Source organism: Cryptotermes secundus, unplaced genomic scaffold, assembly GCF_002891405.2.
Source record: "Cryptotermes secundus unplaced genomic scaffold, Csec_1.0 scaffold96, whole genome shotgun sequence".
Classification (NCBI taxonomy): domain Eukaryota; kingdom Metazoa; phylum Arthropoda; class Insecta; order Blattodea; family Kalotermitidae; genus Cryptotermes; species Cryptotermes secundus.
Window position 1 is genome coordinate 339491 of NW_019730584.1, and position 27427 is coordinate 366917.

At 38.1% G+C, this 27427-nt stretch overlaps 1 protein-coding gene across 9 annotated transcripts in view; it reads right to left on the bottom strand.

Moving 5' to 3' along the window:
* Window positions 1-27427, bottom strand: part of LOC111866348 (mitogen-activated protein kinase kinase kinase 15) — an 81325-nt gene that overhangs the window by 37958 nt on the left and 15940 nt on the right. For all 9 annotated transcript variants that reach the window (XM_033752215.1, XM_033752217.1, XM_033752216.1 and 6 more), the window contains 11 exons: window positions 25600-25772; window positions 21272-21550; window positions 17856-18139; window positions 16297-16456; window positions 14386-14542; window positions 12424-12593; window positions 11290-11473; window positions 5364-5497; window positions 4678-4805; window positions 4079-4216; window positions 2675-2841 (listed from right to left, as the gene is read on the bottom strand). In XM_033752215.1, the coding sequence (XP_033608106.1) occupies window positions 2675-2841; window positions 4079-4216; window positions 4678-4805; window positions 5364-5497; window positions 11290-11473; window positions 12424-12593; window positions 14386-14542; window positions 16297-16456; window positions 17856-18139; window positions 21272-21550; window positions 25600-25772 (1974 nt within the window). The remainder of the gene's footprint in view (window positions 1-2674; window positions 2842-4078; window positions 4217-4677; window positions 4806-5363; window positions 5498-11289; window positions 11474-12423; window positions 12594-14385; window positions 14543-16296; window positions 16457-17855; window positions 18140-21271; window positions 21551-25599; window positions 25773-27427) is intronic.

Consider the following 27427-nt stretch of genomic DNA (forward strand, 5'->3'; position numbering starts at 1 on the left):
AATAATAGATCACACCAGTTTAGCTAAGCTTTAGCTTGCCCACATATAACTCTCAGGACGGTACAAATAATAGATCACACCAGTTTAGCTAAGCTTTTAGCTTGCCCACAATAACTCTCAGGACATTACAAATATATGAATATATCATCACCCAAGAAAATAATAAGCCAATAATTTCCAACCAAAAAAAAAAATGTAAATACAGATATGTATAAATATATATATATATCCTCAGACCGCCAATACGACTATTCCTTTTTGTGAACCTTCACGGAAAAAAAGGAACCAAACCGAATTTAGACTGGCCACGCCCAAAAAAAGAATTTTGCTTGTTACCTCCTTCACCGACGTCTCGTCCTAGAGTGTCCGTCTCCCTCTACCCTACTAGTTACCATGAAACCAGAACCAGTTGGAGGGGGGGATCACGTGATAGGGCAGTACGGAAGAACTTTCTAGACAAAAGGAGGAGAAAAAAGAGGGGGGGTAGGAAGAGAAGCCGCTGAACGGAGCCTAAGTAAGACGCATGGCTCAGAATGAAGAACTCGATATAGACTCTGATGATCAGATGGATTTGGAAAATGTAGAGGAAACTGTGAGTGAAGAATCCAGCGATGGAATGTTGAAACATGACAGCGAGAATCAAACAAGTGTTATGTGTGTTGAAGGGTGGGAAGATGTGGGGATGGGGGACAAAAAAACCCAAGGCATACACATTTACTAAAAATGCAGGGCCCCAATTTAACCTTCTACCAAATGCAGAGCCGATGGATTATTTTAGTTTATTTTTCAATGACGAGGTTTTGAATAACATTGTTATACAGACAAACAGGTATGCGAGACACAAAATTTCAGAACTTCTATTGTAAGACCTGCAAAAATCAACTGGCCATGTGTCGTGGGGAATGTTTCAAAAGATATCACACTCTCAAGAAATTGAAAAAGTTTTAGTGTAGGTCCTACAGTTTATCGGGTTTTTGTTATTTGTGTACAGAGAAGTGTGACAGTTATAAGAATAAAGGGATATGCATATACTTTATACTAGAGAACAGTAAACAATTTTAGCCAGTAAAACACTAAAACCTCTCTCTACACTTGATTGTCCTATACCACTACAAGGCAGAGAATTTGTCTTCTTGCACGTGCTGGTAAGTACACATTTTGCTTTATCATTTTATGCCCTTCTACCAACTTTTTGAGCAAACCAGCTCACTTAGTGGCTCTGTGGGCATTTAAAATCCCTTGACAACCTGGCTGCAGAAATTTTTCCAAATGTGACGACCAGAAAGGGTTAAGATAAAGGTATAGGCTATTGTTCAGTGTGTGTATTGACAGGATTTATTGATTATTCCAGGAGTAAACAATCTTGGAAATACCAATGGTAAATCAGCTGTTGGCAGGCATTTTGTCAGCTACCAAATGTTTATAAAATGTGAATACAGTAGATATTTCAAGTAAATATTTTTTTTATACTAAAGACAGTTGAGTCCAATTCTCATGACATGGAAATAATAATTATTACCAGTTTTTGGGCCAGTCTTATTTGACATACCTGAATTTAAATCCTCAGCAAAAACTCTCCCACATCATATTTGGGGCTGGATGGGTTAAAAAGGTAAAAGTAAAATTATTGCTGGGCTTAATTAAATATCATGCCATGAAGAAGTATGGGGGAGTGGAGGAACAGCTCCATCATTGGTGACCTTGGCACTAGGTGGAGAGGAGTGGTCAGCTTCACACCCCTGCAACTTTACACTGCTGGGGAAAAAGCCCTGGGTACCTACAGTACAGGAGGCTGGGTGGCACCAGAGCTGGCCTAGACATTACACAGAAGAGAAAAATATCTTTCCCTTGTTTGGAATAGAACACAGATTCCTTGGCTGTCCAGCCCGTAACCTGGTATATGCTGACTGAGCTACCTCAGCTCATAAAAGCTTCCGCATAGATATTTCTGAGAAGTGACAATATGAGTTCCATATGATGTAGCAGGTATGTGTATATTTTCATAGAATCCATGACAATGAAACTTATTCTGAAGATCACAAAACTAATATGTGTGATTCCAAGAACCTACATGTGTTAGTCTCAGTAAACACCACAAACAACATAAACTGTTCCTCAAATTCCAGCATAGATTCTTCTGTTCACATAAACTGAAACAATTCAAATTACTGAACTTTACTAACCATGTGTCGGTTACACCAGGGACAGCACACTGCGTGGTTCAGCTGGCCAAAACTTGTATTTTTTTATGCTAATATTGTAACCTTCAAGTTAAAATATGGCTGTAAGACATGTAGAACTATCTATCTATATCCATATGGTTCTACAGCCATTTGTTGGACCGTGGCCACTTTTTCAGTTAATTAATCTTTTACACAATGGGTAGGAATCCTTGGACAGGGATCAGCCTGTCATAAGGCCGCTACCTGCTTACAGGACAGCAAAAACAGAGAATAAACACACACAGACATCCATGTCTCAAGCGGGATTCAAACCCATAATCCCAGACAGTTCATGCCTTAGACCACTGGTTTGGCTATGCAGAACTAGGATATTCAAAATCTCCTAATCCCTGAAAATAATCTGCTACCTCTATATTAAAATATGGCCATCATACCTGCTGTGCCCAAAGATTTAAGATCCCTATACCCATAAAAAGAAGGTTAATACTTACAGGAGCACCATAACCTCTCTGGCCTTTGTCAATCACTTCTGGAGCCATGTACTGTAATGTTCCAGTGAAGGTTTCTGTGCTTGGACAGAGGCCAGCTAACCTTTTTGATGTTCCAAAGTCAGAAATCTTCACAACTCCACTATACGTGTTTACCAGCACATTGTCACCTATAAACCAGGAATAAATCAATGTCTTGATTAACACATTCCTTGCCAGGTAGTTAGATGCAGTGCAATTGCTGTCACCCAGCCACTACATTTAAACTGTCTCCAAATAAAAGTAAATTCAAAGAGACTTTTATACTGTGTGATATCTATTTGCAAGGTGACACAACTACATGCTCCTCAAAGCATGAAAGACAGCAACTGATGGAAACTCTTTGTTCAGAAATGTCATGGAAAAGGTACTGTCAGAATGTATTAATAACAGAAGTCTCTGGACCTGGCTTATAAAGGATGGAATGATTAACCTGGAGATATCTGGAGATGGCACAAAGAGAGCGGTGATGCACATTTGGGGCATTTGACAACAATTTATAAAATTTTGGAGACAAATTCTACTCTTGTAACTTGCTCTTGTATCATCTCCTATGTACTTCATTGAATATGCCAACAAAGCAAACAAACTCCGCGGTTTTAGTCCGAAAGTGAACCATACCGACCGAGCGACCCCCACTTGTAGGCGAAGTTAGTGCCAACTTTTGCAGAAAGAGAATGTCAAGTGGTCGGCACAATGAATCCCCATGGCTGTTAGTTTCGGTTTTCTAGACCGGAGCCACTACTTCCTTGAAATAGCATCTCAATTACCCTCACGAGGCTGAGTGGACCCCATTCCAGACCCACTACTTCTCAGAAGATCTAAAAACCTGGATCTCTGAGCCTGTGGCCAGGAATTCTGACCATTAGACCACAGAGGTAGTCCACTGAATATGCCAAAACCACCACAAAAGAAAGAAAAAGAAGAAAAAACAATCAAATGGAGAAAAAGATATTGCAGTCAGTCTTAATATTTAGCAGGCCTAAATGTTACACTAATCATATAATACATAAAAAGATAAAGGTGAAGTTGTCACTGTAGACCATGAAGATTTATGGGGGAGCAGAGGTATAGTTCCATGCATTCTTAACCATACCACTGGAAGAAAGTAAGCAGTAAGCACGCCCTAGCCACTTTAGCCATGGGCAAAGAGCCCTTGGTACCCCTTAAATAGAAAGCTTGATGGGCCCCTGAGGCAGTGTACATGTTGTGGAGAACAGCAAAATCACTACCTCCAATATGTTTCAAACCCTGATTTTCCAGTTGACTAGCCTGCAGCCTAACCAGTATACTGACTGAGTCACACTAGCACTTTAAGTTCAGGTTTCATATACATAATGAAATATTTTATTTCAAATTCACAAGTACCTTTGATGTCCCTGTGTACTATCTTCTGGTCATGAAGATACTTTAAGCCCTCTAATATTTGTTTTGTATAATACGATATGGTAGACTCATTTTCCTTCAGTGGACCCCATTTGGACCTCAAGAGGGCTGACAAACTTCCTGCAAAAGAATACTGAACGTGACAAAAAATTACATGCGAACATCTCCGAGGTTGGCACAGAATAGTACAAAGCTATTACATCTTTCTTAAAGTTAAAACAATATTTAACCATGAAGAAAGCAGTCTTCTGTGATTTGGCACCGTGTATATGTGGTGTTAACCGACGTTTCGGAGGAACATATCGCCTCCATCTTCAGGGTAGAAGGAAAAATATAAGAAATCGGCAGGCTTTTACCGGTTCTCACGGTCTCTTCACTTGCGGATTTCTTATATTTTTCCTTCTACCCTGAAGATGGAGGCGATACGTTCCTCCGAAACGTCGGTTAACACCACATATACATGGTGCCAAATCCCAGAAGACTGCTTTCTTCATAGTCACCGCCGTGAAAGCCTCAAATCTTAAATATTTAACCACTTGCATATCCTTCAGGGAAACTACAAGCCAGGTATGATTACAAACCTCCAGGAACTTGTTCCATAAATATTTTGAAGAATCCTCCTTCAGAGACAGAGCCCAGATACTGCACGATATTTCGATGTCTCAACTGGGAATGAAGTTTGATTTCCTCATGTAATGGCTGAACATCACTATGAATAACAAAAGATTTACAACAGATTTAAATCAAAATTTCTATACAAATGCATAAAATTTAGCTGGGATAGCTTGGCTGGTTATAGCGATGGGCTAACAGGCTACACAAACAGCATTTGACTCCCAGCAGGTTCAAGAGATATTTCTCTTCTCCACAGTGTCCAGACTGGCTCTGGGGCACACTCAGCCTCCTATCCACTAAGTACCAAGGGTTCCTTCCTCCCACTGGAGGGGGGAGGAGCGGCTGTGCATGAAGCTGAACAGTCACCTCCACCTACTGTCAAGGTTAAGAATGATGGAGGCATACTTCCACTCCACCTTACGCCTTCATGACATGTTGAAAACTAGATTCATCAATCAACAACCAATAGATATATTTAAAATTCATGGGTTTCTGGACTTTGTCAGAAATCCAGTAATCATACATATCATATACCAATGTGAGAAAATGGACTTTGAAATTGCCCTGTTATAATATGGCAATCATGAAAATATGATAACACCTAAGAACTGCAGTCAAAGACTGGATTGAAATGGCCACAGTACACACTTACCCAAGATTCTTCTCAGGAATCTCTTTGGCAGCAATTCTAACTTGAGTATTTAAATCTCTGGCTGCATATACAACTCCATACGTGCCTTTTCCCAAGACAATCCTCTTCCCCACATCATCCAACTCATACTCAAACTAAAATCAACAAACACAGAAATTAAAATAATAACAATACTGGCCTATTAACAAAATGTATATACCAAATTTTGGTAAATATTACTAATTTAAATAATAATATTTATAACAACAACAACAATAATAATAATAACCTTCCATATGCAACATTTCCATATTTGAAAGGGCAAAATATAATTTACTTATACACAAGATATCTCCAAGTTTATTAAATTTCATTAGAATTAAAAATACTGATGCCTACATCATTATACAGAAGTAAAGCCTGGACATTAAGAAACTAAGACCTAAATGCAATAAGGGCAGTTGGAATGGAATTCCTATGATCATTCATATGGTGTACCTGGCTTGATAGAATAAAAAAATTAAGATTCCAGGAATGAATTACATACATTCAAAATTACAGAAAAAATATCAGATTACAGGAAGTAACAAATTCAGCATGGGGACAGAATGCAATGCAGCTCCAAAGAAGACTCTTCAATACAGATGATGAGGGAGAAGAGATTTTGGGCAACCAAGAAAGAAACGAACGTTATGAAGCTGAAACAGGCTACTGGCCTCATCCAGGAAGTGAAGGAGGAGAAATAATAAGTAATGAAAATGTACATGGTATCAGAAAGTACCCAGGTTGTTACTGTTGTAACTGCCCCTGTGTGAGATGATGAGAGGTGAGGCGAAGGTCACACTTCCTAAAGCCTACAGCATCATTCTGAAACGTGACACCGTGCTGCAAACACACACTGCTTTTACACCAGTGCCTTTTCAACTTCATGTTTCATTATGTCTGAGATGGATGGAAAAATCAAGCAAGGTGTCTGCATTAAGTTCTGTGTGAAGCTCAGTAAATCCACTACGAAAACCTTCGAAATACTTTGTGAGGCTTTTGGACATTATTTAAGCAGGACACAGGTTTTTCAATGGTATTCGTGCTTCAAGGCCAGTCAAGTGTCAGCTGAAGATGACAAACATTCAGGGTGACCAAGCACCAGCAAAATGACAGAAAATGTTGAAAAAAAAATGAGAACTCATCCAGAGAAACCATCACCAAACAATCCATGAGCCAGCAGACACCACTGGGATCAGGCATGGAGTTTGCCAGGACAACTTAAGAGAAAATCTGAACATGCGCCACATTGCTGCTTCATCGTACTAACATGCCTGCCCACACGTCCCTGAAAACCATAGTCTGTAACTAACAACAAGGTCATCAGTCCCCAGCTTTCCTACTTGCCGGACTTAGCCCATTTTGATTTCGTTTTATTTGCCAAATTGAAAACGAAACTGATGGGACGATGTTTTCAAACAGTGCCTGACACAGAAAGGGAATTGCAAGCAGTACTCAACAGCATTAAGGAAAATGATTTCAACGGTGCTTTTGAAGCATGTAAAAAATTATGGGATTGCTGTATACTATCCCAAGGAGACTATTTTAAAGGAGATGACAGCCAAAATTGACTAAGTTAAGCCAGCATTCCTTTTTTGACCTAACCTGGGAACTTTCAGATAGCACCTACATACATTACTTGCATAAGTCTGTCTCTCTTTACTCATTCTGATCCCTAAAAAAGAGTCACCTTAAAATCAAAGCTTAGCTTGTAAACATTGTGAAATGAGATCCAGAGTTTGCGTGTGGTATGTCTAGATCAAATTTATCCTGAAGAAAGCAGTCTTCTGGGATTTGGCACCGTGTATATGTGGTGTTAACCGACGTTTCGGAGGAACGTATCGCCCCCATCTTCAGGGTTGAAGAAGTATAAGTAAATCTGCAAGCGACAACACCGTGAGACACGGTCAAGCTNAAATCTTACAAATTTATCCTGTTCACTGACCAAGGCACTGTTTTTCGGTACATTTTCTTTACAAGCTGGTAGTACACACACATAAACAAAAACTGAAGTCTATGGCACATCAGAAGAAACACTGCTAATTACATTTTAGTTCTGTTATTTCTTTCAATTTTTTAAAATGACAATTATTTTGGAAAGAAAAATTATTTGTTTTGGATTTGAGCTTCTCATATAGGTTACAATCTTCTGGAATGAAACTCCATGAAGCTTGATAGAAGTCCACCAATGATGTGTGAGGAATGTACTGCCTCAATCTTCAGGGTCAAAGAGTAAGCCAAGCAAGAACAGTGTATTGTATGAGAATCTACTGTCTCTGAAGTGTTGCACATTACTGTAGCATGTAGTACCGTCGCTATGTAACAATCGTGACATGGGACATGAGTTGTTTGGTAATGGCCGGTAAACACGACAATGATATCCGAGCTATCACTAGGCAACCGCCCATAACAATAATAGAAGGACTGTCGGAAGTGATGTCCTCTGTTGGGTCCACCCTGAGGCTATATAGCAAGGACCCCAAGCTGGCTGAGTGAGTTCAGTAGTGAGATATTCACTGTATAGTAATGATGTGAGCATGGGAAGCTGAAAAATCTCCACTGTTAGAAGCCATTGCTAAGGAACAGGTGTTGAAGACACAGCAGGATCAAAAAAGGCTTAGCGGGTGCTTTGGTGATCTGTGAATTGTGAAGATTAGTAGTTGTGCTGTTACCACTTGTAGTTCCAAGTGGTGTGTACAAGTGGTCAATACTCGTAAATCCAATATCCAATGACATGGATGGTGCAACAGGAAGTAGGGGGTCATGTGAACTCTGCGGTCTTGCAAGTGACATCACATCCCCCCCACTGGCGGTGACATAACAGCACTTCCCGTGGTGATGTAACAGGGGGTACCTCTGTTAACATGGGGCAACAGGGAAAGGTATAAGAAGCCGGCTGAGCAGTGTGTGAGTGAGTGTGTGATCAGAAGTGACACAGTGTGGATCATCACGTCATGGAGAGCAGTGGGAGTAACTGTAATACTGCCAATGGCAGTAGTTGTGAAACTGTGAATTGTGTAAATGTAAGAGCGAGTGTTCAATAAATTCGCTATATCCAATGCGGCATGAAGTTATTTGTCGCGTCACATACCCAACCGTGACAATATTATGGATTGCTATAACTGTTGTGACCTGAAATACAGTATTCTTTGACCAAGCATCACAATTACTGATCTTGTTACAGCAACCAAGTTCTTGCTCAGTCTAAGACATTCAAGTTCAATTATTGAAATATTTGAAGGAAAACAGGTACCATCAATTCTTCCCAGAACTTCTTGCTGTCACTGGCCTTACTTTCAACTTGAACTTTTAGACCAGAATACGAACACAGGAGACCACATGTCTGCTAGATATACAATTTGGTAGACATATATCTTATCTTCTCCTGAAGCCACTCTTCCTCCTTATCAGTACAATGTGTTTACTTTTCCTCTAAACAAAACAATCCACAACCTTCCTCGAAGATAAAATAATCTTTGTGAAAAGCTTATGAACTTGCTTAAAAGGTATACAAACACAAAGAATACCTGTCAAATAAAAACAAATGTGTATGAACTAGTAAGGGAAAATTAACTCACAACAGGTAAGAAGCTAAATTAAATTCTTTTATATTTTAGATTTAGTTCTAGTTACTAATTAAGCAACCAACTAACTAACTAACTTCATGGAGCTGAGACCTTCTTGAGAAGTCACCAGTCGCACACCTATTCAAGAATTTCTAAATATATTATGGAACCCAAAGGTTCATTATCATGTTCATAGGAACATGGTCCCTATCCTGAGTCAGAATAATCCAGTCCATACCACCCCATCCTATCTTCTTGCAGTCCGTTTTTATATTACTGAATTTATTGATCTCAGACCATAAGTCTCCTTATCTTAGATTTATCCAAAGAATCAGTCCAAGTCTGAGGATTTGTGTAACATTTTGTAACCAATTTATTTATTGTCATAAGGAGTTGTTAGCCCCATGCCCAACCCCCAATCTGGAGGACCATCCCTTGTAGCCTGTCTGTGGCTGCTTATTCAATACATCTGCAGCTGCCTTCCATATCTAGAGGTTGTCTCCTCTATCCGCAACCTGAGGACATGCCATGCCGTGGTGACGAGGGACCCATTTAACGTGGCAGCTGTAGTTACACGTATGAGAATATAAATTTGGTATTTATCAGGTTTTCTTTTTCCCTTGGCACTACAGCCCCAGTGGGCCTAGGCCTAACTCCATGAACTCCATTCACTTCGGTTTTTCTAGATCTTACGCATATAGTAGGACTCCTTGGGCGAGTGATCAGCTTGTCGCAAGGCTTCTACCTGTAGACAAACACAGAAAAACGCACACAAACATCCATGCCCTGAGTGGGATTCAAACCCACGATCCCAGCTTCCAAGTGAGGGAAGACAGTGCATGCCTTAGACCGCTCGGCTACGGTCACCGGCATTTATAAAGTTTAGTGTTGATATTTAAAACATGTAACTGTAAGACAATTTACAAGGGTATAATTCATAACAACTTCATAGTTCCAGATGTGGTCTGAATTGTAGATCCACAATTTTACATGAGAATTCCCCTTGGTCTTTCAAGCGGACATTTTCCAGGAGGCCTTCCCATCAAACTGTGTTATAAATTCCTTGTCTGTCACATTCTAGCCCCAAACATCACAGCTTCTTTGACTTCACTTTCAACACTTTCAACTTTGGAAACACTAAACACAGACTTTCTCTCCTCCATCTGTCTAGTGACTACCTCCCCCACATACGTGTTCCCCATTCCCACTACACATAATTTGTATTCCTGTTTCTTGCTCTGTGCTCTTTGATTGCTACTGGTGTTGAGAGTGGGGTGAATTCATGCATTCTAATCGTTGTTTGACAGTGTGAAAAACAGCAGAAGAGTGAAACATATCAATAGAATCATGTCACAACACTCTTACAACGAAATCAGAAATGAATTAGGTAGTTTCAAAGTTTGTCCCACAATTTCTAACACAGGATCAGAGAGACAGTTATTTTGCCATCTGTTAGGAACTTCTGGATTGTGCTAGTGAGGATGAAAACTATCCAAAAACTGGCAATGAAACATGTGTTTATGGATATGATGTGGAAATGAAAATGCAGTCTTCACAATGGGTTGGAAAAAATTTGCTGACACCAAAAAAATGCACAGCCAATCAGGTGGAATGTGAAAGTCATGTTGATGGTTTTTTTTTGACACTGAGGATGTTGTGCATGATGAATTCTTATGTGAGGGGCAAACAGTGAATCACTAGTATTATCTCAAAGTGCTGAAATGTCTAAGAGAAAATATCAGGAGAAAAAGACCCCAGTTGTGGAGAAACAACTCCTGGTTCCTCCATTATGACAATGGACCAGCTCATGCATTGCTACTGATTCATGACTTTTTGGCCCCAAGAACACAGCTGTACTTCCCCAGCCACCCTGTTCACCTGACCTAGCTCCAGTAGACTCTTTCTTATTTCCCAAACTGAAATACACTTTGAAAGGATGGCAATTTCAGTCGATTCAAGAGATTATGAAAAATTCATGGATGGAGCCACAAGCAATCCTGAAAAAGGCATATCAGGGCTGTTTCCAGAAGTGACAATGGCTTTGGGAGCAGTGCATCAATGCAGGAAGGGTGTACTTTGAAGGCATTAAGGCTCACTCAGTTGCAGGCATGTCTGAAAAATTATAAAAAAATAGTCCTGAAACTTTTTGATCAGAGCACGTATTTTATGCCAATAATGTCTTTACGGAAGTACAGTCTTACCCAAATAAATGTACATGTTTCACCCTTACTAAAAATACACACACACACACAAACACATACAATCAGTATAGCAAGAGCCTTCAACAGAAATTATATAACAGCAATGAAATATGATAGGTACACATTATGGGGACTTACCTTCATTTGATCAGTTGATGGATCAGAGTCTAAATCTGTGACCATCCCTTCCTGATCAGCTGTCATCTCAAGAATGAGATTGTAGAATCTTTGCCGGTACTGGACTGATGGTAGGAACATTTGAAAATCATCCGAGTTTTGGTGGACATAGAGGAAGAGGCACCTCTCGTCACGCTTATACAAACTGTTGGAAAACATTTACATGTTACCCTCTAGTTAGGGCTTCTGCTGAATGCATCAATGTTGAAATAATATGATCCATGATTAGGTCCATATGGGACATGGTAACTATGGGGAACCAGCAGACAAGGGACCTAAGCCACCAAACTGTGCAGTTCACTATTAGTATGATGTTCTGTTGTTACAGTGCGGCCACATTTTATATGAATCTGAAATACTGCACTACAAGAAATATTACAAAGTCTCACTTTATGCATGAAGTCTGAAATTATGTGAATCGAAAGAAAAAAAATAAATCAGCAAGAATCACATGTTTCAAAACTTGTCTTGAATAATGTGAGGTCTTCCAGAAAGCATCCTCACATGAAATGTGACCATACTGTACTTGCAGAATTGGATCAGCAACAATTTACTCCCTGTTGTTTCAAAACACATGGGTATGCCATACCTCATTTATTTTAAGCCTGACTGTACCATATTCCAACATTGTTACTCTGGCTACCGAAGACTGCTTCGAGCCGGTCAGCTTTCATGACACATTGGTTAGAATAGCACTTTCTTTCTAAAAATATGTTGGCCAGTATTCTCACTCTTGATTCTGACCTCAAGGTTGACACATAATCTGCAGCAATAAATGAGGAACTTCTGGTTTACCATTGTTTACCATTGTGCATCAGTTGTTAGTATGTGTACCAGCTCGAGAGAAGCTGCGGATGGAAGTGAAGTGTGACCCATTCTCCTTTATGATAATCAGGAAATTTTACTAAGCAGTAATCCAACAAAGGAAACTGTGATGATGCAGATGGAGTGAAGAAGGGAGAAAGATCACGTATTCACAATTTAGATTAACTGCTTTCCCTTAAGGAAACCCTTAAATCAAGGAACATTAATTGGAGGTTCCAGTGTATTTCCATTTTATCTAATGAAGAAATTATGAAAAAGAAATCACCTTACCTCACACTACGAATCATGCTGGCTGTGAAGAGCCAGTCATGAACCTGCCGGCAGTTCCCTTTCATACTGTCCAAGCACAAGTTCCAAATCTGGACTGATTTCTCTTCAGCCCCCAGATTTACATTAACATAGCTAGGCATGAGGATTTTTGTTGGTTCTAGAACCAGCATCTGAAGAAAGAATGAAACAAAATATTAGTTATTAGTATTTGAAGAAGACTGTACATGTTTCGTCCATAAACCTGTAGGAAAGGAAATGGGAGAGTTATAAAATTTTAAATTTTAAATTAGAAATCTAAAATCAAATTGACCAGTGTATGTTGGCAAGATTTTAAACAAAACTGACAGGCTGGTGTTTTAGATTTTAGATTGTGTGCAGTGTGACAGCTACGTAGTGAAAAATACACCTGATGGCCGGTTGTGGCCGAAACATGTAGTGTAGAGGAAGAAAAGACAAAGAATTACAACCAAATAAATTGTAGCATTCATGATGGCATTTGTCTTATTACATATAGGAGAGAAAAAGAAGTTACTAAAGACAATGCATCTGTCCAGAATTCAGACAATTTCTTTCAGAGTTCAGTTGCAACATAACTTTCTTTATAGGCTGATGAAATAAACATGTTTCAATATTCCAAATATGGTACAATGTGTGCAGAATGTAGCAGACTTTCATCAAGCAGCTCAACGCAAGTGATAATCCTTCTGGCTTGTATTCTGGAAGTGCCAAACTTTGAATCTCAGCTGGGATAATGACTACTCTGACAGGATTTTGAGGGTTTACCCTAGCCCTCCCACGTCAACAGCAGGATAATATTCAAATTAGGCCATGATCACTTTCTTCTACATCCTCCCTATTCATTAGAAGAGCTACTGACATCATCATTAACAATCCACAAACCAGTGACTTTATCATACTATGCATTACATGATTTGTACTGATTTCACACAGAAGAAAATATTATAAATATATATGAAATTTTGTAGTAGTAAAGGATAAGTGCTCAGTTCTTAAAATTTTTGACTGGTTTTTCAAACAGGTAGAAATTTTAAACTCAATTATAGTTGACGAGTTCTGTCTTCTGGGTTATAATACCATCTAGTCTGATGAAAGTCAACTGATGTTTTGTAAGAAAATATCACGTCCATTTTCAAGGTCAAAGAGTATGCAAAGCAAGAAACCAGTGAGAAAAAGGCAGCAAGCAGAGCTCTGCTCCACACTGGTTTCTCACTAGACCTACTCTGACCATGAAGATATACTCCTCCACAACAGCTGACTTTCCCTGGACTACATAGCATGGCATCGAGAGACAGAACTCTTCATAGCCACCTCTGTGAGATCCTCAGATTCAACTAGGAGTTGTACTAACAGCATATCGAGTTCTCTAGAAATCCACAGGTTACATCTGTCAGCAAGAACTTTCTCACTTCATACAAAGCCTTGTTGTAGTCTCAACTACCATTTTGACTGGTGCTCCATCTTCGTGCATCTTTTATGCTCTCACCAGGTGAGGACAGGTGGGAGGAGACAAGCATTCCAAGAGGGAGCATCAGCCACATTTAGGGTAGATAGCACCAAATGCAGGCAGAGGTCATGTCTTCCCTAAACTTACATTACATTGCACAAAGAATAGATGTACACTTGCAATAATTCAAGTTATGAAAAAAAAATGCCCCGTTTTATGCAAGATTTCCCTACATATATAATACTGAGAAACTGAAAGTACTAACGATTTCTTTTTCCTATAACACAGTTCTCATTATAAGCAATACTAATTCTACTAGGATACAATGTAATCTCTTTAGTACTTAGTACTCAACACACTAAAGCTATGGCCCTTCATTAACATATTAAAACATAAGTCTTGTGAAAGGTGACAGTTTATACAAAAAGACACTGTTCCTCCACAACAGGAGTTCAGTCTTTTAAAAGAAGTTCCTATGAAAGTTGCATCATACTTACAGGAAAGCGTATACAGTCCCCAACTTCAGCCTTGGTTGCTTCTACAAAGTACTCTACCCAAAACTGAAACACCTGTTGTTCTGGAGATGCTTCTGACTCTTCATTTTTGCGAAAACGATCTATCAATGAAATGTTGCCTATTGTTGATTTCAGGTACCTGAGGAAAAAAATTTCATTCTACATGAATAATTTCCTTTATAAATTATTGAAAAATAAATAAAAGCCCAGTTAATTGCAACAAATTAAATATAAGGGAGCGAAACCAGATGTATATCATAAAAGGAATTTAATACAAAAAGTTATGAAAATATTCGGGGCATACGGTACTGTAGCTGGTTGAGGCACTATGCCACAAGCTGCAAGGTTGTGTGTTTGATTCCTGATGAAATCACTGGACTTTTCAATTGGACTAATCCTTCCAGCCGCACTATGGCCCTGGGGTCAACTCAACCTCTTAACAGAAATGAGTACCAGGAATCTTCCTGGGAGTAAAAGGTGGCCGGCATGTAAGGCTGACAATCTCGTCACCATCTGTGAGCTGGCTGTCTAGAAAATGTGGAAGCCTTGACTCACAACCTTACGCTCCTCCGTGGCCTCTAACAGGGATAGCTTTAAATTTATGAAAATATTTGCACTCTTTTCTATGCTTACATCTGTCAAATTTCCATCAGATCAGTATTGTGGACAGCCATTATGTTTAAACAGTACAGGCTTCAAGGTTGTAGGGCCACACAGTTTGGCAGAAGTAAATAAACATTTGAGAATATCTACACATTGCTAGCTTCTTGGCTTACTCTCTCCACTTTTGAAGCCGGAGGTGATAAGTTCCTCTAAAATGTTTGTGGGCTTCCAACGCACTACACATAATTACAACCCAAAGCAGTGTATTCTTCATAGTCAACATTATGAGAACCTCAAATCCACTCCTGTTTCTTTTCTAATCATTACATAAACAGAAAAACCATTCACCATCACATACACATAACAATATTGTATATGCACACATTAATATCAAATAAATTACTGGAATATATAATTTTGTTTTGTAACACATTGACATAATTTATATAATTACGGAAATATAATACACAAAAAATGAAATGATGTTGACATTATTACGTATATGTTCTAAAAATCAAACAAGGTTACATTTTTCATTTCACTGTAAGGAAATAATTCAACACAGAATCATCTTATTACTACATCACTCCAATACTCTACCAAATTATCAATATCTCTAATTAATTACACTGTAATAATGTCAGAAGATTTTACTATACTAAGCCAATATTTTGATGGGATGCTTTCCTTCTGGTAGAATGATCAAACTGAGATCAAGACCAAAAGAAACCTAGGGAGACTCATGCACATCAAAGGAAGCAAATTCTACACTGGCACTATTCCACTGTATTTCAAGTAGAATAAGAAAATGAAATAAAGAATTAACAACTTAATAAGTCATCATCATCATCAGTAATCTGTCAGACGACAGGTACACAGTCTCTTCCAAAACAATTCCTCCACTTAATTCGATCTAGAGCTTTCTCCTTCAAATGACAGTATCCTCTTCTGTCCCCAAGGTCATCCAGCATCTTCTTACGTCTTCTTCGTCTTCTTGTCACTTCTATCTGCCCCTCTATCTTACCTTCAATAACTTCTTTTAGAAGGCAGTTTCTGCGTAAAACAGTATAGCACAGAAAAACGTTCTTACAGACCATGGGATTCGCAGACATCAGATGTTCCATCATGAATTATTTTAACGTCACACCTCTTCAATAAAAAAAACTTATAAAAAGCTGACATACTAGCAACCATGTATAGGGAATGAGAACCTAGAATGCTCTAACAGAAAGCCCGATTAGTAGGTATATTAAAAATGAAAACAAACCTGTACAGAAGCAATCCACTTACCAATTAGGGGGTTTTAATTTAAACATACATTCTGCTGCCTGTATTGCTTTAGCATGGTCTTCAGCGAGAACGCTGATTTCAAAGAAGGTAGCAACATCCCAGTAGTCTTGTAAGGAGGACAAACTGCCTTTCTTTCCTATCAAGTTATTCAGCACCATACCTGCAAGATGGTTATAGTGGTATCAGGGAATGATTTATTTATAACATTAATTTTTGGTACAGTTTTAAATCTTGTAATTACAACAGATCAAGAGCTTAATACGTGATACATTAGATCTGACGTTTTCACTGCAGCAAACTTATATAATGCGATTTTCTAAGTTATGACACAGTGTGGTCAGGCAGTAAAGTATGCACCTACCAGACTACAGTTTCATAAAGCAGCAGACTACAACATTAATATGTTTTGTTGTTGATGATGATAAAATCTGGGGATTAAGGAAAAGATTTTTCTTTTCTCTGAAATTTTAAGATGAATATTGTCTCATAAGCACTGACAAGAAGTGACGCTGGGAAGAGAAAGTGACAACTGGCTTGCAGTGTTCAAAATGTTATAAATTATTCTCCAGCTTCTTACAAGTAGAAGTTAATATGGGACACTCTGAGAGGAAAATATGGCAGTATTTCTGATTAACTGAAGAGTTTTAATACAACTTCTCACAGTGCTTATAAACAACTATCAATAAAATGTTAAATGCAAACAAAATATAAAATGAACACACTACAACCCAAAGTCTGGAAGGGTGCTTCTTCGACTCCAGATGCAATATTTACCACTGTGACTTGAACACCACAGCTTTCACTGCAGATCAGGGTGCATTACACACAGGTAATTAAAGGATGAGGCTGAGCAGTTGAATATCCAACATTTGTTCAGGGTGTTAGTTATGGATACCTAACTCAACAGAGGATTACACTGTACAATACTCCATTGCCTTTCATTGCTTCATAGCACAGTGAAATGCAAATTTAATCTTCTTGCATTTCATGATGTTCTATATTCACTGTACATTTTTCTTGCCCCAGATGAAGCACAATATAAATGCTGATCTATTTTCCAATATTCAGTGAACTTTAATTTAATAAATAACTTGTATCTAGCATATAACATTTTCAGCCATCCAGAACTTGTACCTCAATTCAGTGTAACTGTGGTTGAAACAGTGACCAATATTAACGTTTTCACTCCGCTGGAAATGTTGTGATCTTAGGTGAGTGATGTCATAATGACTAAGCAACAAAACAATGCTGCTTGTGACATCACTGCCACTGTGATCCTCAAGCGAGGTTCATTCAATATTTATTTCATATTTCAGAAATGTTTATACTTGTGCAGAAACCGGTTTCATACCCACTTACAAGAAGAAATTATTCAATCATGTATGTATGCAGTAAATCCTATACAATGAACAGATTTTGAATCTGGTTTTATACAACCCAAATTTCTTGTACTGAGTGACAGCCTCAATTTATGTTAGAAAACTGAATTCCCTAAAGATTCAATAAATAGTGGCTTCACAGTAACACGCTTAGTGCACAGTATAATCAATATAACTTACCTATATGCTGAAGTTCTTCTGATTTTGAAAACTCATTGCCTGCAATAACTAGCAATGTTGCCAAGTTAATACCAGCGTATTCATTAGGCTGTACTTCAAAACCCTTCCGGTACCAGCGGATTGCATTTCTGAGGCTGTCTTCATCTGTATGGCGTGATTCTACAAATTTGTCCTTGTAAATTCGACCACACAGACACAACATATCAGGAACATGATTCTCCTTTTTTTCTAGAGCTTTCTCAATGACACGGAGAGCATTCTCCCGATCTCCTTCCTTGTTCCGCCTACAGGATGACAAAATGAGTCCATAATGAAGTTGTATACACATTGTTACTTACTGTATGACAACCTAACCTTGCAAATCAAATCACAGAGCTTCCATACTGCCTAAATGCTACATCATTAAAAAGTGAGGAAAAATCGCTGTCACCATTATCAACTAACAAAACAAAAAACAAACTCTGTGGCCTGTAGTCTGCAAGTGAATTATACTGACTGAGCAACCGCTGCTTGCTGGGGAAGTTAGTGCCAATATTTCTGTGGATAGAGGGTGGCACGTGGTCAGTGCAACAGATCACCATAGCCGTTAATCTCGGTTTTCTAAACCGGAGCCGCTATTTCCTCAAAATAGCTCCTCAATTATCCTCATGAGGCTGAGTGGACCCCGTTCCAGACCCACTACTTCTCAGAAAATCTGGTAGCGCCGGGAATCGAACCTGGGACCTCTGGATCTGTAGGCAGGAACTCTGACCACTAGACCACAGAGGCAGTTGCTATCATCAAAATCCACCGATATTCTACCTGGATGTGGCATCTTCTTCTGTCTAATGCTTCTCCCCCCCTTCTGTCCTGCATTAAACGTTACTTTTACTTTTATATCTGCATCCACTCTTTCTTTATTCCCTTTTGTACAACTTGCCTCACTTGGCCTCTCCACCCACTCCTTACTCTTACAGGACATTTATATTCCTAATGCTGTCAAAGGACCCCTGCTGCCATCCTGGTCACTGTGTAATCATTTTCTTGGTACAGTTCACAACTTCATAACTTGATCAAGTCTTCGCTTCAGATTTTAATCAATTCTTGTTTACTTCTCAGGATCAAGACAAGACAAGATTAATTTATGCTAGTCTGGATGCTGTAAAGAAGAGAAAAACATCTCGAGTCTGGTGGGATTTGAAATCCCATTCCTCAGTCTGCTAACAGTACCAAGATGCTATAATGACTGAGCTATCAAAACATGTCTTGGTCCTGCATAAACAAGAACTTTTTTTTTATTCCTAGTGGGGTGGGACTAATCTCCTGTACTGCGGCCACTTCTGGCCTATTGTACCAGCCTCAGATGATAGGCATGGGTGATTGTGGAGCAATTGGTGGAATGAAGATTGGCAGGGGAAACCGAAGTACTCGGAGAAAACCTGCCCCAGCGCCACTTTGTTCACCACAAATCCCACTTGACCAGACCCGGGATTGAACCCGGGCCGCCGTGATGGGAAGCCAGCGACTAATCACTTGAGCTATGACGCGGATCTTGAACAAGAACTTAATAACAACAGCAACAATGATAGTATAGCAAGTGTCACGTAACTTTGAACAAGGCCAAGAGTAACCTTGAATGCGCAGAACAAAAAATTCAGACAAGGGGGTGGGTTTGAGGGTGTGAGAAGTGACAGGCAGCCAGTTGTTTGTAAGGCACCCTCGAAGCAAGTTATACTTACGGTTTTTCCATCTTCTGTTTAAAAACGTCAGTTTCCTTGTGCGCTAAATCGTACATAATGAGTAAGAAATTAGGTCAGGGTATAGGCCTACACTCACAGACGAAGCAAGTAATTGCAAATGTATATAATTACTTAGAGAGACTAGCAGATAGTGGAGCTGTTGTAAACTTAAAGTCAATCCAGAAAACAGTATGTGAAGCTACCGGAATTGGCTGTACTGCATTGAATGAAATTATTTGAAAAGAAAGGAGCTTAGAAGAGGGCGCTTCCTTTGCCTCACTGACCAAGAAACGTAAGGAGGAGAAACCTGTAACAAAAGTGATCAGTTTATAGAAGACGCCTTCAGAAGAATGATCTACAACTTTCATAAAACAGAGGGCGAAAGAGTTACCATGCCCAAACTTCACAAAAAAAAATGGTAAGAGACCTAAAATTTGAAGGAAGTCTTCCTAGTTGCAGGAGAATTGTTCGCCGGCTTGGTTTTCGTTGGAGAAGGAGGGATAATAGAAAAACATTGATTGAAAGGCATAACACCTGTTCTAAACGCCTGCATTATCTGAGGACAATCAGGCAATATCGCAGAGAAGGTCGGCCTGTTGTGTATGTCGATGAAATGTACTTGCACAGTAGCCACACATCATCATACTCCTGGGATGACTCTCTAAACAAAACACTCTCCTCTCCTGTTGCCAAACGTCCACGAGCAATTATTGTACATGGTGGTGGTAAGCAAGGTTTTGTGGAGAAAGCTTTGCTTATGTTTAAGTCAGGCAGAAAAACAGGAGACTACCACCATGAGATGAATTCTGGAAACTTTGAGAAGTGGATCCAGAAAAAATTAATTCCAAACTTGCCTCCAAGAACGGTGATCATAATTGACAATGCAAGTTACCATAATACTGAAGTAAACAGAGCATCAACTTCAAATACCAAAGTAGGTGAAATGAAACAGTGGTTGGCAGAACGGAACATTTCGTATCTGGCTTCAGCACTGAAACCAGACCTGTACGAAATAATAAAAAAACACAAGTAAGGTAATAAAGAATATAGACTAGATGCTATTTGTGCTACTGCTGGACACTCTGGGATACGTCTCCCACCTTATCATCCAAACCTTAACCCTATTGAGAAGGTGTGGGGCACCATTAAAAATTGGGTGGGCCAAAGGAACGTGAAATTTAAGTTGGATGATGCAATGCATCTAGCAGAGGAGAAATTTAATTCCATTTCCGCTGAAGACTGGGCAGCATATTGCAATCGAGAGGACCAGTACTTCACAAGGAAAATGGATATTGACACCAGGACAGACAATATAATCATCACATCAGATAGTGAGGAAAGTGAAACATCACATGAAGATGATGAGTAAATAAGATACGAGGTATGACCAGTTTTAATTTCCACAATACAGACTACATTTTTAACATGGACACACTAGTTATTTCTACATGTACTTCCATGTTGACTGGCTAAATTCTTTTCTTCATTAAATACGACTATTATATTTTAATTTTCAAAGTACAAATTAGTAATACACATTAAACGTATTTTTCTTTGCATGACGAGTGACAATATATTTGTATTGTTGTAATATGTTCTTCGAAAAGAGAATAGGGTAGTTTCAATGAAACACGACAGGTCGGTGAAAGTGGAAGAGCGAGTGTTAAGAAACTCNGTTTCAGAAAACAAATTAAATACCTGTTCAGTGCAAATGCATAGAGATATCTTATGGCTGGTGTACTGATGTAATTCTTTTTATTGGGAATTGTTTTCAGATCATCAACCAGCTGCACCATGGCATCATAATCCTGAATTTCTCTGAATGAAATGAGAACATTTAGTACCACTTCTCCAGATAGGACATTGGGGTCATCCAATCGTTTCCTCATGTTGTGAAGAGCCTTCGCTAACTCATCACCAGAATACAGCTCTCTCGCCTTACGCAAGTCTGACAGAAACTTCTCCTTCATGTGCGCCCTAAAATCAATGTTACTGGTTTAATATACATAACAAAAATCAATAAATATCTTTATTCATTCATTTAATGTAACAAGGAGTTTCCAGCACAGTTCATAAAACAGACAGTATTACTATTGTTGCTTCATTCCATTTCTGTGAAGATCTTATTGCTCAAGTATAGATTCTAGTTATGTCAAATTTGTCAAATATAATTTCGAAGTTTTACTCTAGCATTTAATTTATGCTCCTATGATGATCTACTAGCATACATCATTCAAGGGGCCTAAATTAAATGCCGACCATGTTGCTCCTACCTCATAAAGTTTTATGAACCTGCATGGCCTCCAATAGCAAAACTCCACACCAGATTTTGTAAGAATCAGTCAACTGGTACCAAAGGTGAAATGAGAGAACATGCAGACACAGACACTAAACATCACTGCTATCAGGTGAAAAATTATTTCATGGGGTGTCTCATATTAAGAACTTTACACTCTTATAGCAGAATATAGAAGCATTTAAAGATTAACATTTGTGACTCATTATATCAACCAAAAAAGTAGCCTCTATTACATATATGTACATATTTCATTTGAGCATTCTGAAGTAGAATCGGGACGTGCATTTTATGCGAGGGTAATAAATTAGTAAAAGAGCACATGAAAACATTTTCAGAATAGTCCAAAACATACAAGGTCAAACTGCAACTGCGGTCATGTACTGAAATGTTTTTTATCTCAATCCATTTCTTCATATTTAATAAGTTCACAAAATGTGGTGATAGCAGTGACCAGTCATGTTTTGTCACATTACTGACCTGTGCTGCTGTTTTGTTATTAACCTGTTTTGATCTTTCCTTATATCTGCTACATAGAATACTCTTTCAGAATAGACATTTGTAACATTAATATCTCATCTGCCATCCCAGCCAGTTATTCCCCTTTCCTAAAATGTTTTAATCTGTTAAATTTTATCAATATAACTTCAAGCTTCAGCAACAAATACAGCAAAGCCTTCATTACAGTCTGGAATCATATAAGCAGAATTCTAGAATAAATTAGTGAAATGTTCCTATTAAGAATTTCTTGTGTGAAGTAAAAAAGATGTTCCACACAACTGACAGTAGCAATATCATAATAAATTAATCTCATGTAATAAAGAAGATCTGAAGCATGTTACTTCAAATATAAGACAACCTCGAATTTAAGATGCATCCAGTATTTAAATGTGGGCTTTTAGAAAAATACAATAAAATAAAATTTGAAAGATGCACATTCCTCAAATTTAAATCACACCTCAGTTTTTCAACAAGAAAATTGCGAAGTAATACGGTATAATGTTTTCAGAATCCTCACTACCACACAGAGCCGGTCACAGTACCTGACCTGTCTAAGGCATGAACTGTCTTCGCTCGCTCAGACACTGGGATCGTGGGTTTGAATCCCACTTAAGGAATGGATGTTTGGTGTGTGCATGCATTTATTCTGTGTTTGTGTTGTCCTGTGTTTAGGTAGAGGCCTTGTGACGAGCTGATTACTCGTCCAAGGAGTCCTACCATCCGTGAAAAATCAATTAATTATTCCGTTAATTACTTACTCACAATCACTGTCCCATTTTATATTACACAACCTGTGGAGCTAAGAAAGTGTTATTAAATAAAGTGGGAAAGAAACTTGAGTTGCATGACTCTTTGATGATACTGAGCAAATACAAACCCCAGTATTACCATCCCAAAGCATTACTCAAACAGCTTAAGTAAATACAAACATAAAAGAAAAAACAAAAATGTTTACCTTCATTTTGCACTTTGGCCAAAATAAATTAAGAACAGAAATAATCCTGTGATAGTACATAGTGTGGAAAATAGCAAGTATACCAACTTTTTGTGTGATGTTGTACTCATCCTATTGCTATTAAAGGAGGCTTCTGAAATAGCTTTACTGCTATGACTTCACCTTGAATGAGACAGACATATATTGGATCTGTGTGATGTCACATTTATGAGGTCATACATAAGACTGGCTGCAACTCTCACAGACAGAACCAGTTTACTCTAATTCTGTGAAACACAAAGAAGACCTTAAACAAAGAAGGCATTATGCCATGAAGCTTTTGGGGCATTATTCTTACTTACAAAACATTCAGCTTAGTTGTGAATGTGCATCTCAAGTAGTTAAGTGGAAATTAAATAAAAAAAGAGGTGAAGAAAAGTGATATATTTGTGAAGGTGTATGTTATGAAGGAGCACACATCACACTGGTGACTTTGGTTGCTGTTCTCATGTACACTACCTTGACTCTCTTAATAGTGAACAGGACAGACCTGGAATGACATGCACAAGTAAAACAATAAAGAAGGTAATAAGTAAAAAGATCTATATCAAGAAAACTTAAGCATACTTTTGACTCATATAACTGCAACAAAAGTACTTTTTAATTCACAATCATAGTGTGAAAAGTTTAGAAACACTTGGACACCTACTTCAGTCCTCAATGGTAAAGGTAAATTTGTCCCTGTGCTTAACAAATTAAGCACTATGCCACGAAGGTGTATGGGGGTGTGGATGTATAGATCCACATTTTGTTGACCTTCGCACTAGTTGGAGGTGAGTGGTCAGTTGATAGTTAAAAGGACAAAAATTTGACATGGAGCAGGGGAAGCACCAATGATTCTGAAAAACCCATTTCCAGACATTTCCAATAACTGACCTCAAAACTGCTTATATGCCCCCTTTAAAGATAGCTGATCTTGAAATGTATTTCTACATTCTCATGAATTACAAAAGGATCATAAAAAATTGAGCATAAACACTGAAGTTACATCAATTAAAAAAATGTGTTTCACAGCATCTGCAAAGATCAAGAGAGCTTAACAGTCCTACGTAAGTCATACTATGAGAACAGAATAAATATTTTCAAAAACAGCAAATAGTGTAGGGAATACGAACTATTTCCACAATAATGTTGTCATGCTTTGAAAATTTAAAATTAGACATAAAAATGGAGCAATCTGATGGCTTCTCAAAGTGTAACACCACACACATGTTAAAGAAAAGACTATGATGCTAGTTGTATTTGAATCACATACTAATTATTCAATGATATATATAAGTATACATATTCTTTTGTATTAAATATTATTTTGCATACTCATCTAGCACAAACAAACATCTGCAAAGGTGATATAAAACTAATTAAAAAAAATAATATATTTTAATAACTTGTTACAACATCAAATGTCTGAATATGGCTTAGAAAATGATTTCCATCTTGACTGCGATAGCAGCAGCCTTATTCTCTGTGAAAAGCAGTGCATGTTACACAGGGAGCACTAAAACTGGGTAACAACTGAACCACCAGGAAATAACCACTATGGAAACTCACATCTTGCCAGTAAATGCAGCAGTCACTGGGGGAAAGGAAGGAAGGATCGTGGATCTCTGGAAGAAGGTATGGCCATACCGTTCTTCCGAAGACAAAGAGAGAAACACACAACATGAAATTACAAATTAGCAGTGCTGTGACTCAGCAGAAAATAATGCACTAACAGAATCAGTACAAATATGTAAGACCATATTAGTAATGTCAGCAAAAAAACATATTAATTGCAAATTTTGCTAGAACCAAAATAACATGAGCATAATGCATTTCTTTAACGCACTGCCCATTATTAAGGTGATCAAATCTGGAAAGATGAGGTATGCAGCATGTGTATCACATCTGTGGCAGAGAAACAAGATATACATACAAAACGTGTTTGAAAATACAAGGTAAGAGAACACTCTGGGTATTCAAATGCAGACCAAAGGACAACACTAAAACAAATATTAAGGGAAATAGTATGCAACATAAACTGCATTAAACTAGCATATAACAGGAACCAATGCAGGGCTTATGTGAACATGATGAAAAACCTCAAGGTTTCATAAAAGCATCGAATTTCATGACTGGATGAATAACAATCAACTGTACAGCAAGCATTCTGTATCATGGAATCAGTCAGTCTGTTAAGCAGAAGTTGATTCCCGTGTTTATGAAGTAAATATTTTCATATGATGTGTTACATACTTGGACTGCACCTCAACATCTTGTAACAACTTCTTCAGTTTGATGGTGAGATGCTGCTTAGGGTCCACTGGATTCTCAACTCCTGGTACACTTACTGGGGTTGGGTTTGTGGTGACACACGTCCCACAATCCACCAACCGGTAAGACACAAATGTATAGCTGCCACAAGATAACTGGAATCAAAGTGGTTTAAGTCAATCTAAGTTATTTGCAATCACCTGATATCTTACAACAAATTTGGTGTATATAAATATAAAAGTTTATCTATTTATTCCTATTAGTTAGCTGTCTCACATGCAACTTGCCTTTTAAAACCTTAAAAGTTTCAAATGTTAAAATCTCTTCAACATCACTGGTGTTTCAAGAAACACTGGTCATCTTCAGGTGTCCAAAATTGTTGATGAAACTGGTTCCCTCCGGAAGTTCAATTTTTTTGCATATGACCTTGTCTATGCACCCATGTGTCCTATGGTGATGGGCACATCCCAAAAATTGAACTTATGGATGGAAGCACAGCAGTTTTGTCAACAATTTTAATGACACCTGCAGATGACCAATGTTGGTCGAAACATGTAGGGTGCATACACCAGAGATATAGAAAAGATGTTAACGCTTAAAACTTTTAAGGTTTTATAAAGGAAGAACCACATGCAATGACTAACAGCAATAAATAAGTGATGTGCAACACAATGCTATGATATAATATTAAAAAGTGTCTCTAATTTTCTTCCTTATCCTATATTCATATACTCAAAACCACTTCAAGTCAATATACATGCATGGACTGAAAACTTAAAACTGCATTCAATTTTGAAATATTCAGTAGCACTTCAGAGATTCAGGAGACCTTCCAATGGTCATACATTGGGCTCATGCAACAGATCAGGCAAACCAAGCAGCCACCTGGGGTAACTCAATTTTAGGGGTGGCAACTTCTTCGTTTTTATATACTTTCTGTCAGCGTTTCTGTTCATACTGAGACAATTAACTGGCAGTGATCTAAACAAGCAATGTCACACATATAATTATGAACTGTTGGCAGTGTTGTCCAATTCAATACTTCCAAACAAGCAGCAATACTTACGACTGCTGTGACTGGTTCATGCTGTACTTTTACCCCTTAACTCTTGTTTTAAGAATTACGATACCACTCAAGAGTTTCTTCTGTGTTTGGGTTATTAATTGTGATGTTTTGGGAAAGCTCTTTTTAACTGAAGGAGGTTGGAATTTCTCATCACTGGGGTGGAAATTAGACTTGCAATGTTCATGAAAGGAACAAGGAAATGTGACAGTATAACAGAGCGTACATGAGGGATAGGAGATGTTTCTTTAACAAAACGATATTGTTTTATTCCCTACCTTTTTATATTTTAGTTTTTGTATTATTGATTTATTTGTTTCATGTTTATTATTGTTAATTACACATATTCATTGTTTTTATTCATTATTTTATTATTCTTATTTTATATTATTCAATTCAATTCTTTATTATTTATGTGCTGAGTCAACAGCCGCAAAGCCAATTACAGACAGAGCACAGTGTAGATACAATTAATTACATTATGGACAAACACAATATAAAGTCAAAGACAAATTACAGGCAAGCACTGGGGAGAACACAATAATGCAGAAAAGTAAACACACAAACAATGATAATAATAGCAATAATAATAATTTCATTAACATAAATCTAAGTGTTATTAACTCTTTGACTGGCGCGGGCGTGTTTTAACGCCCAGATGATGCCAGCCATTCCCTGGCGTTGGCATGTTTTAACGCTTTGACAATCTCTTCCCTTCTTTGCTCTCTTGGCACTCATCAACCAACG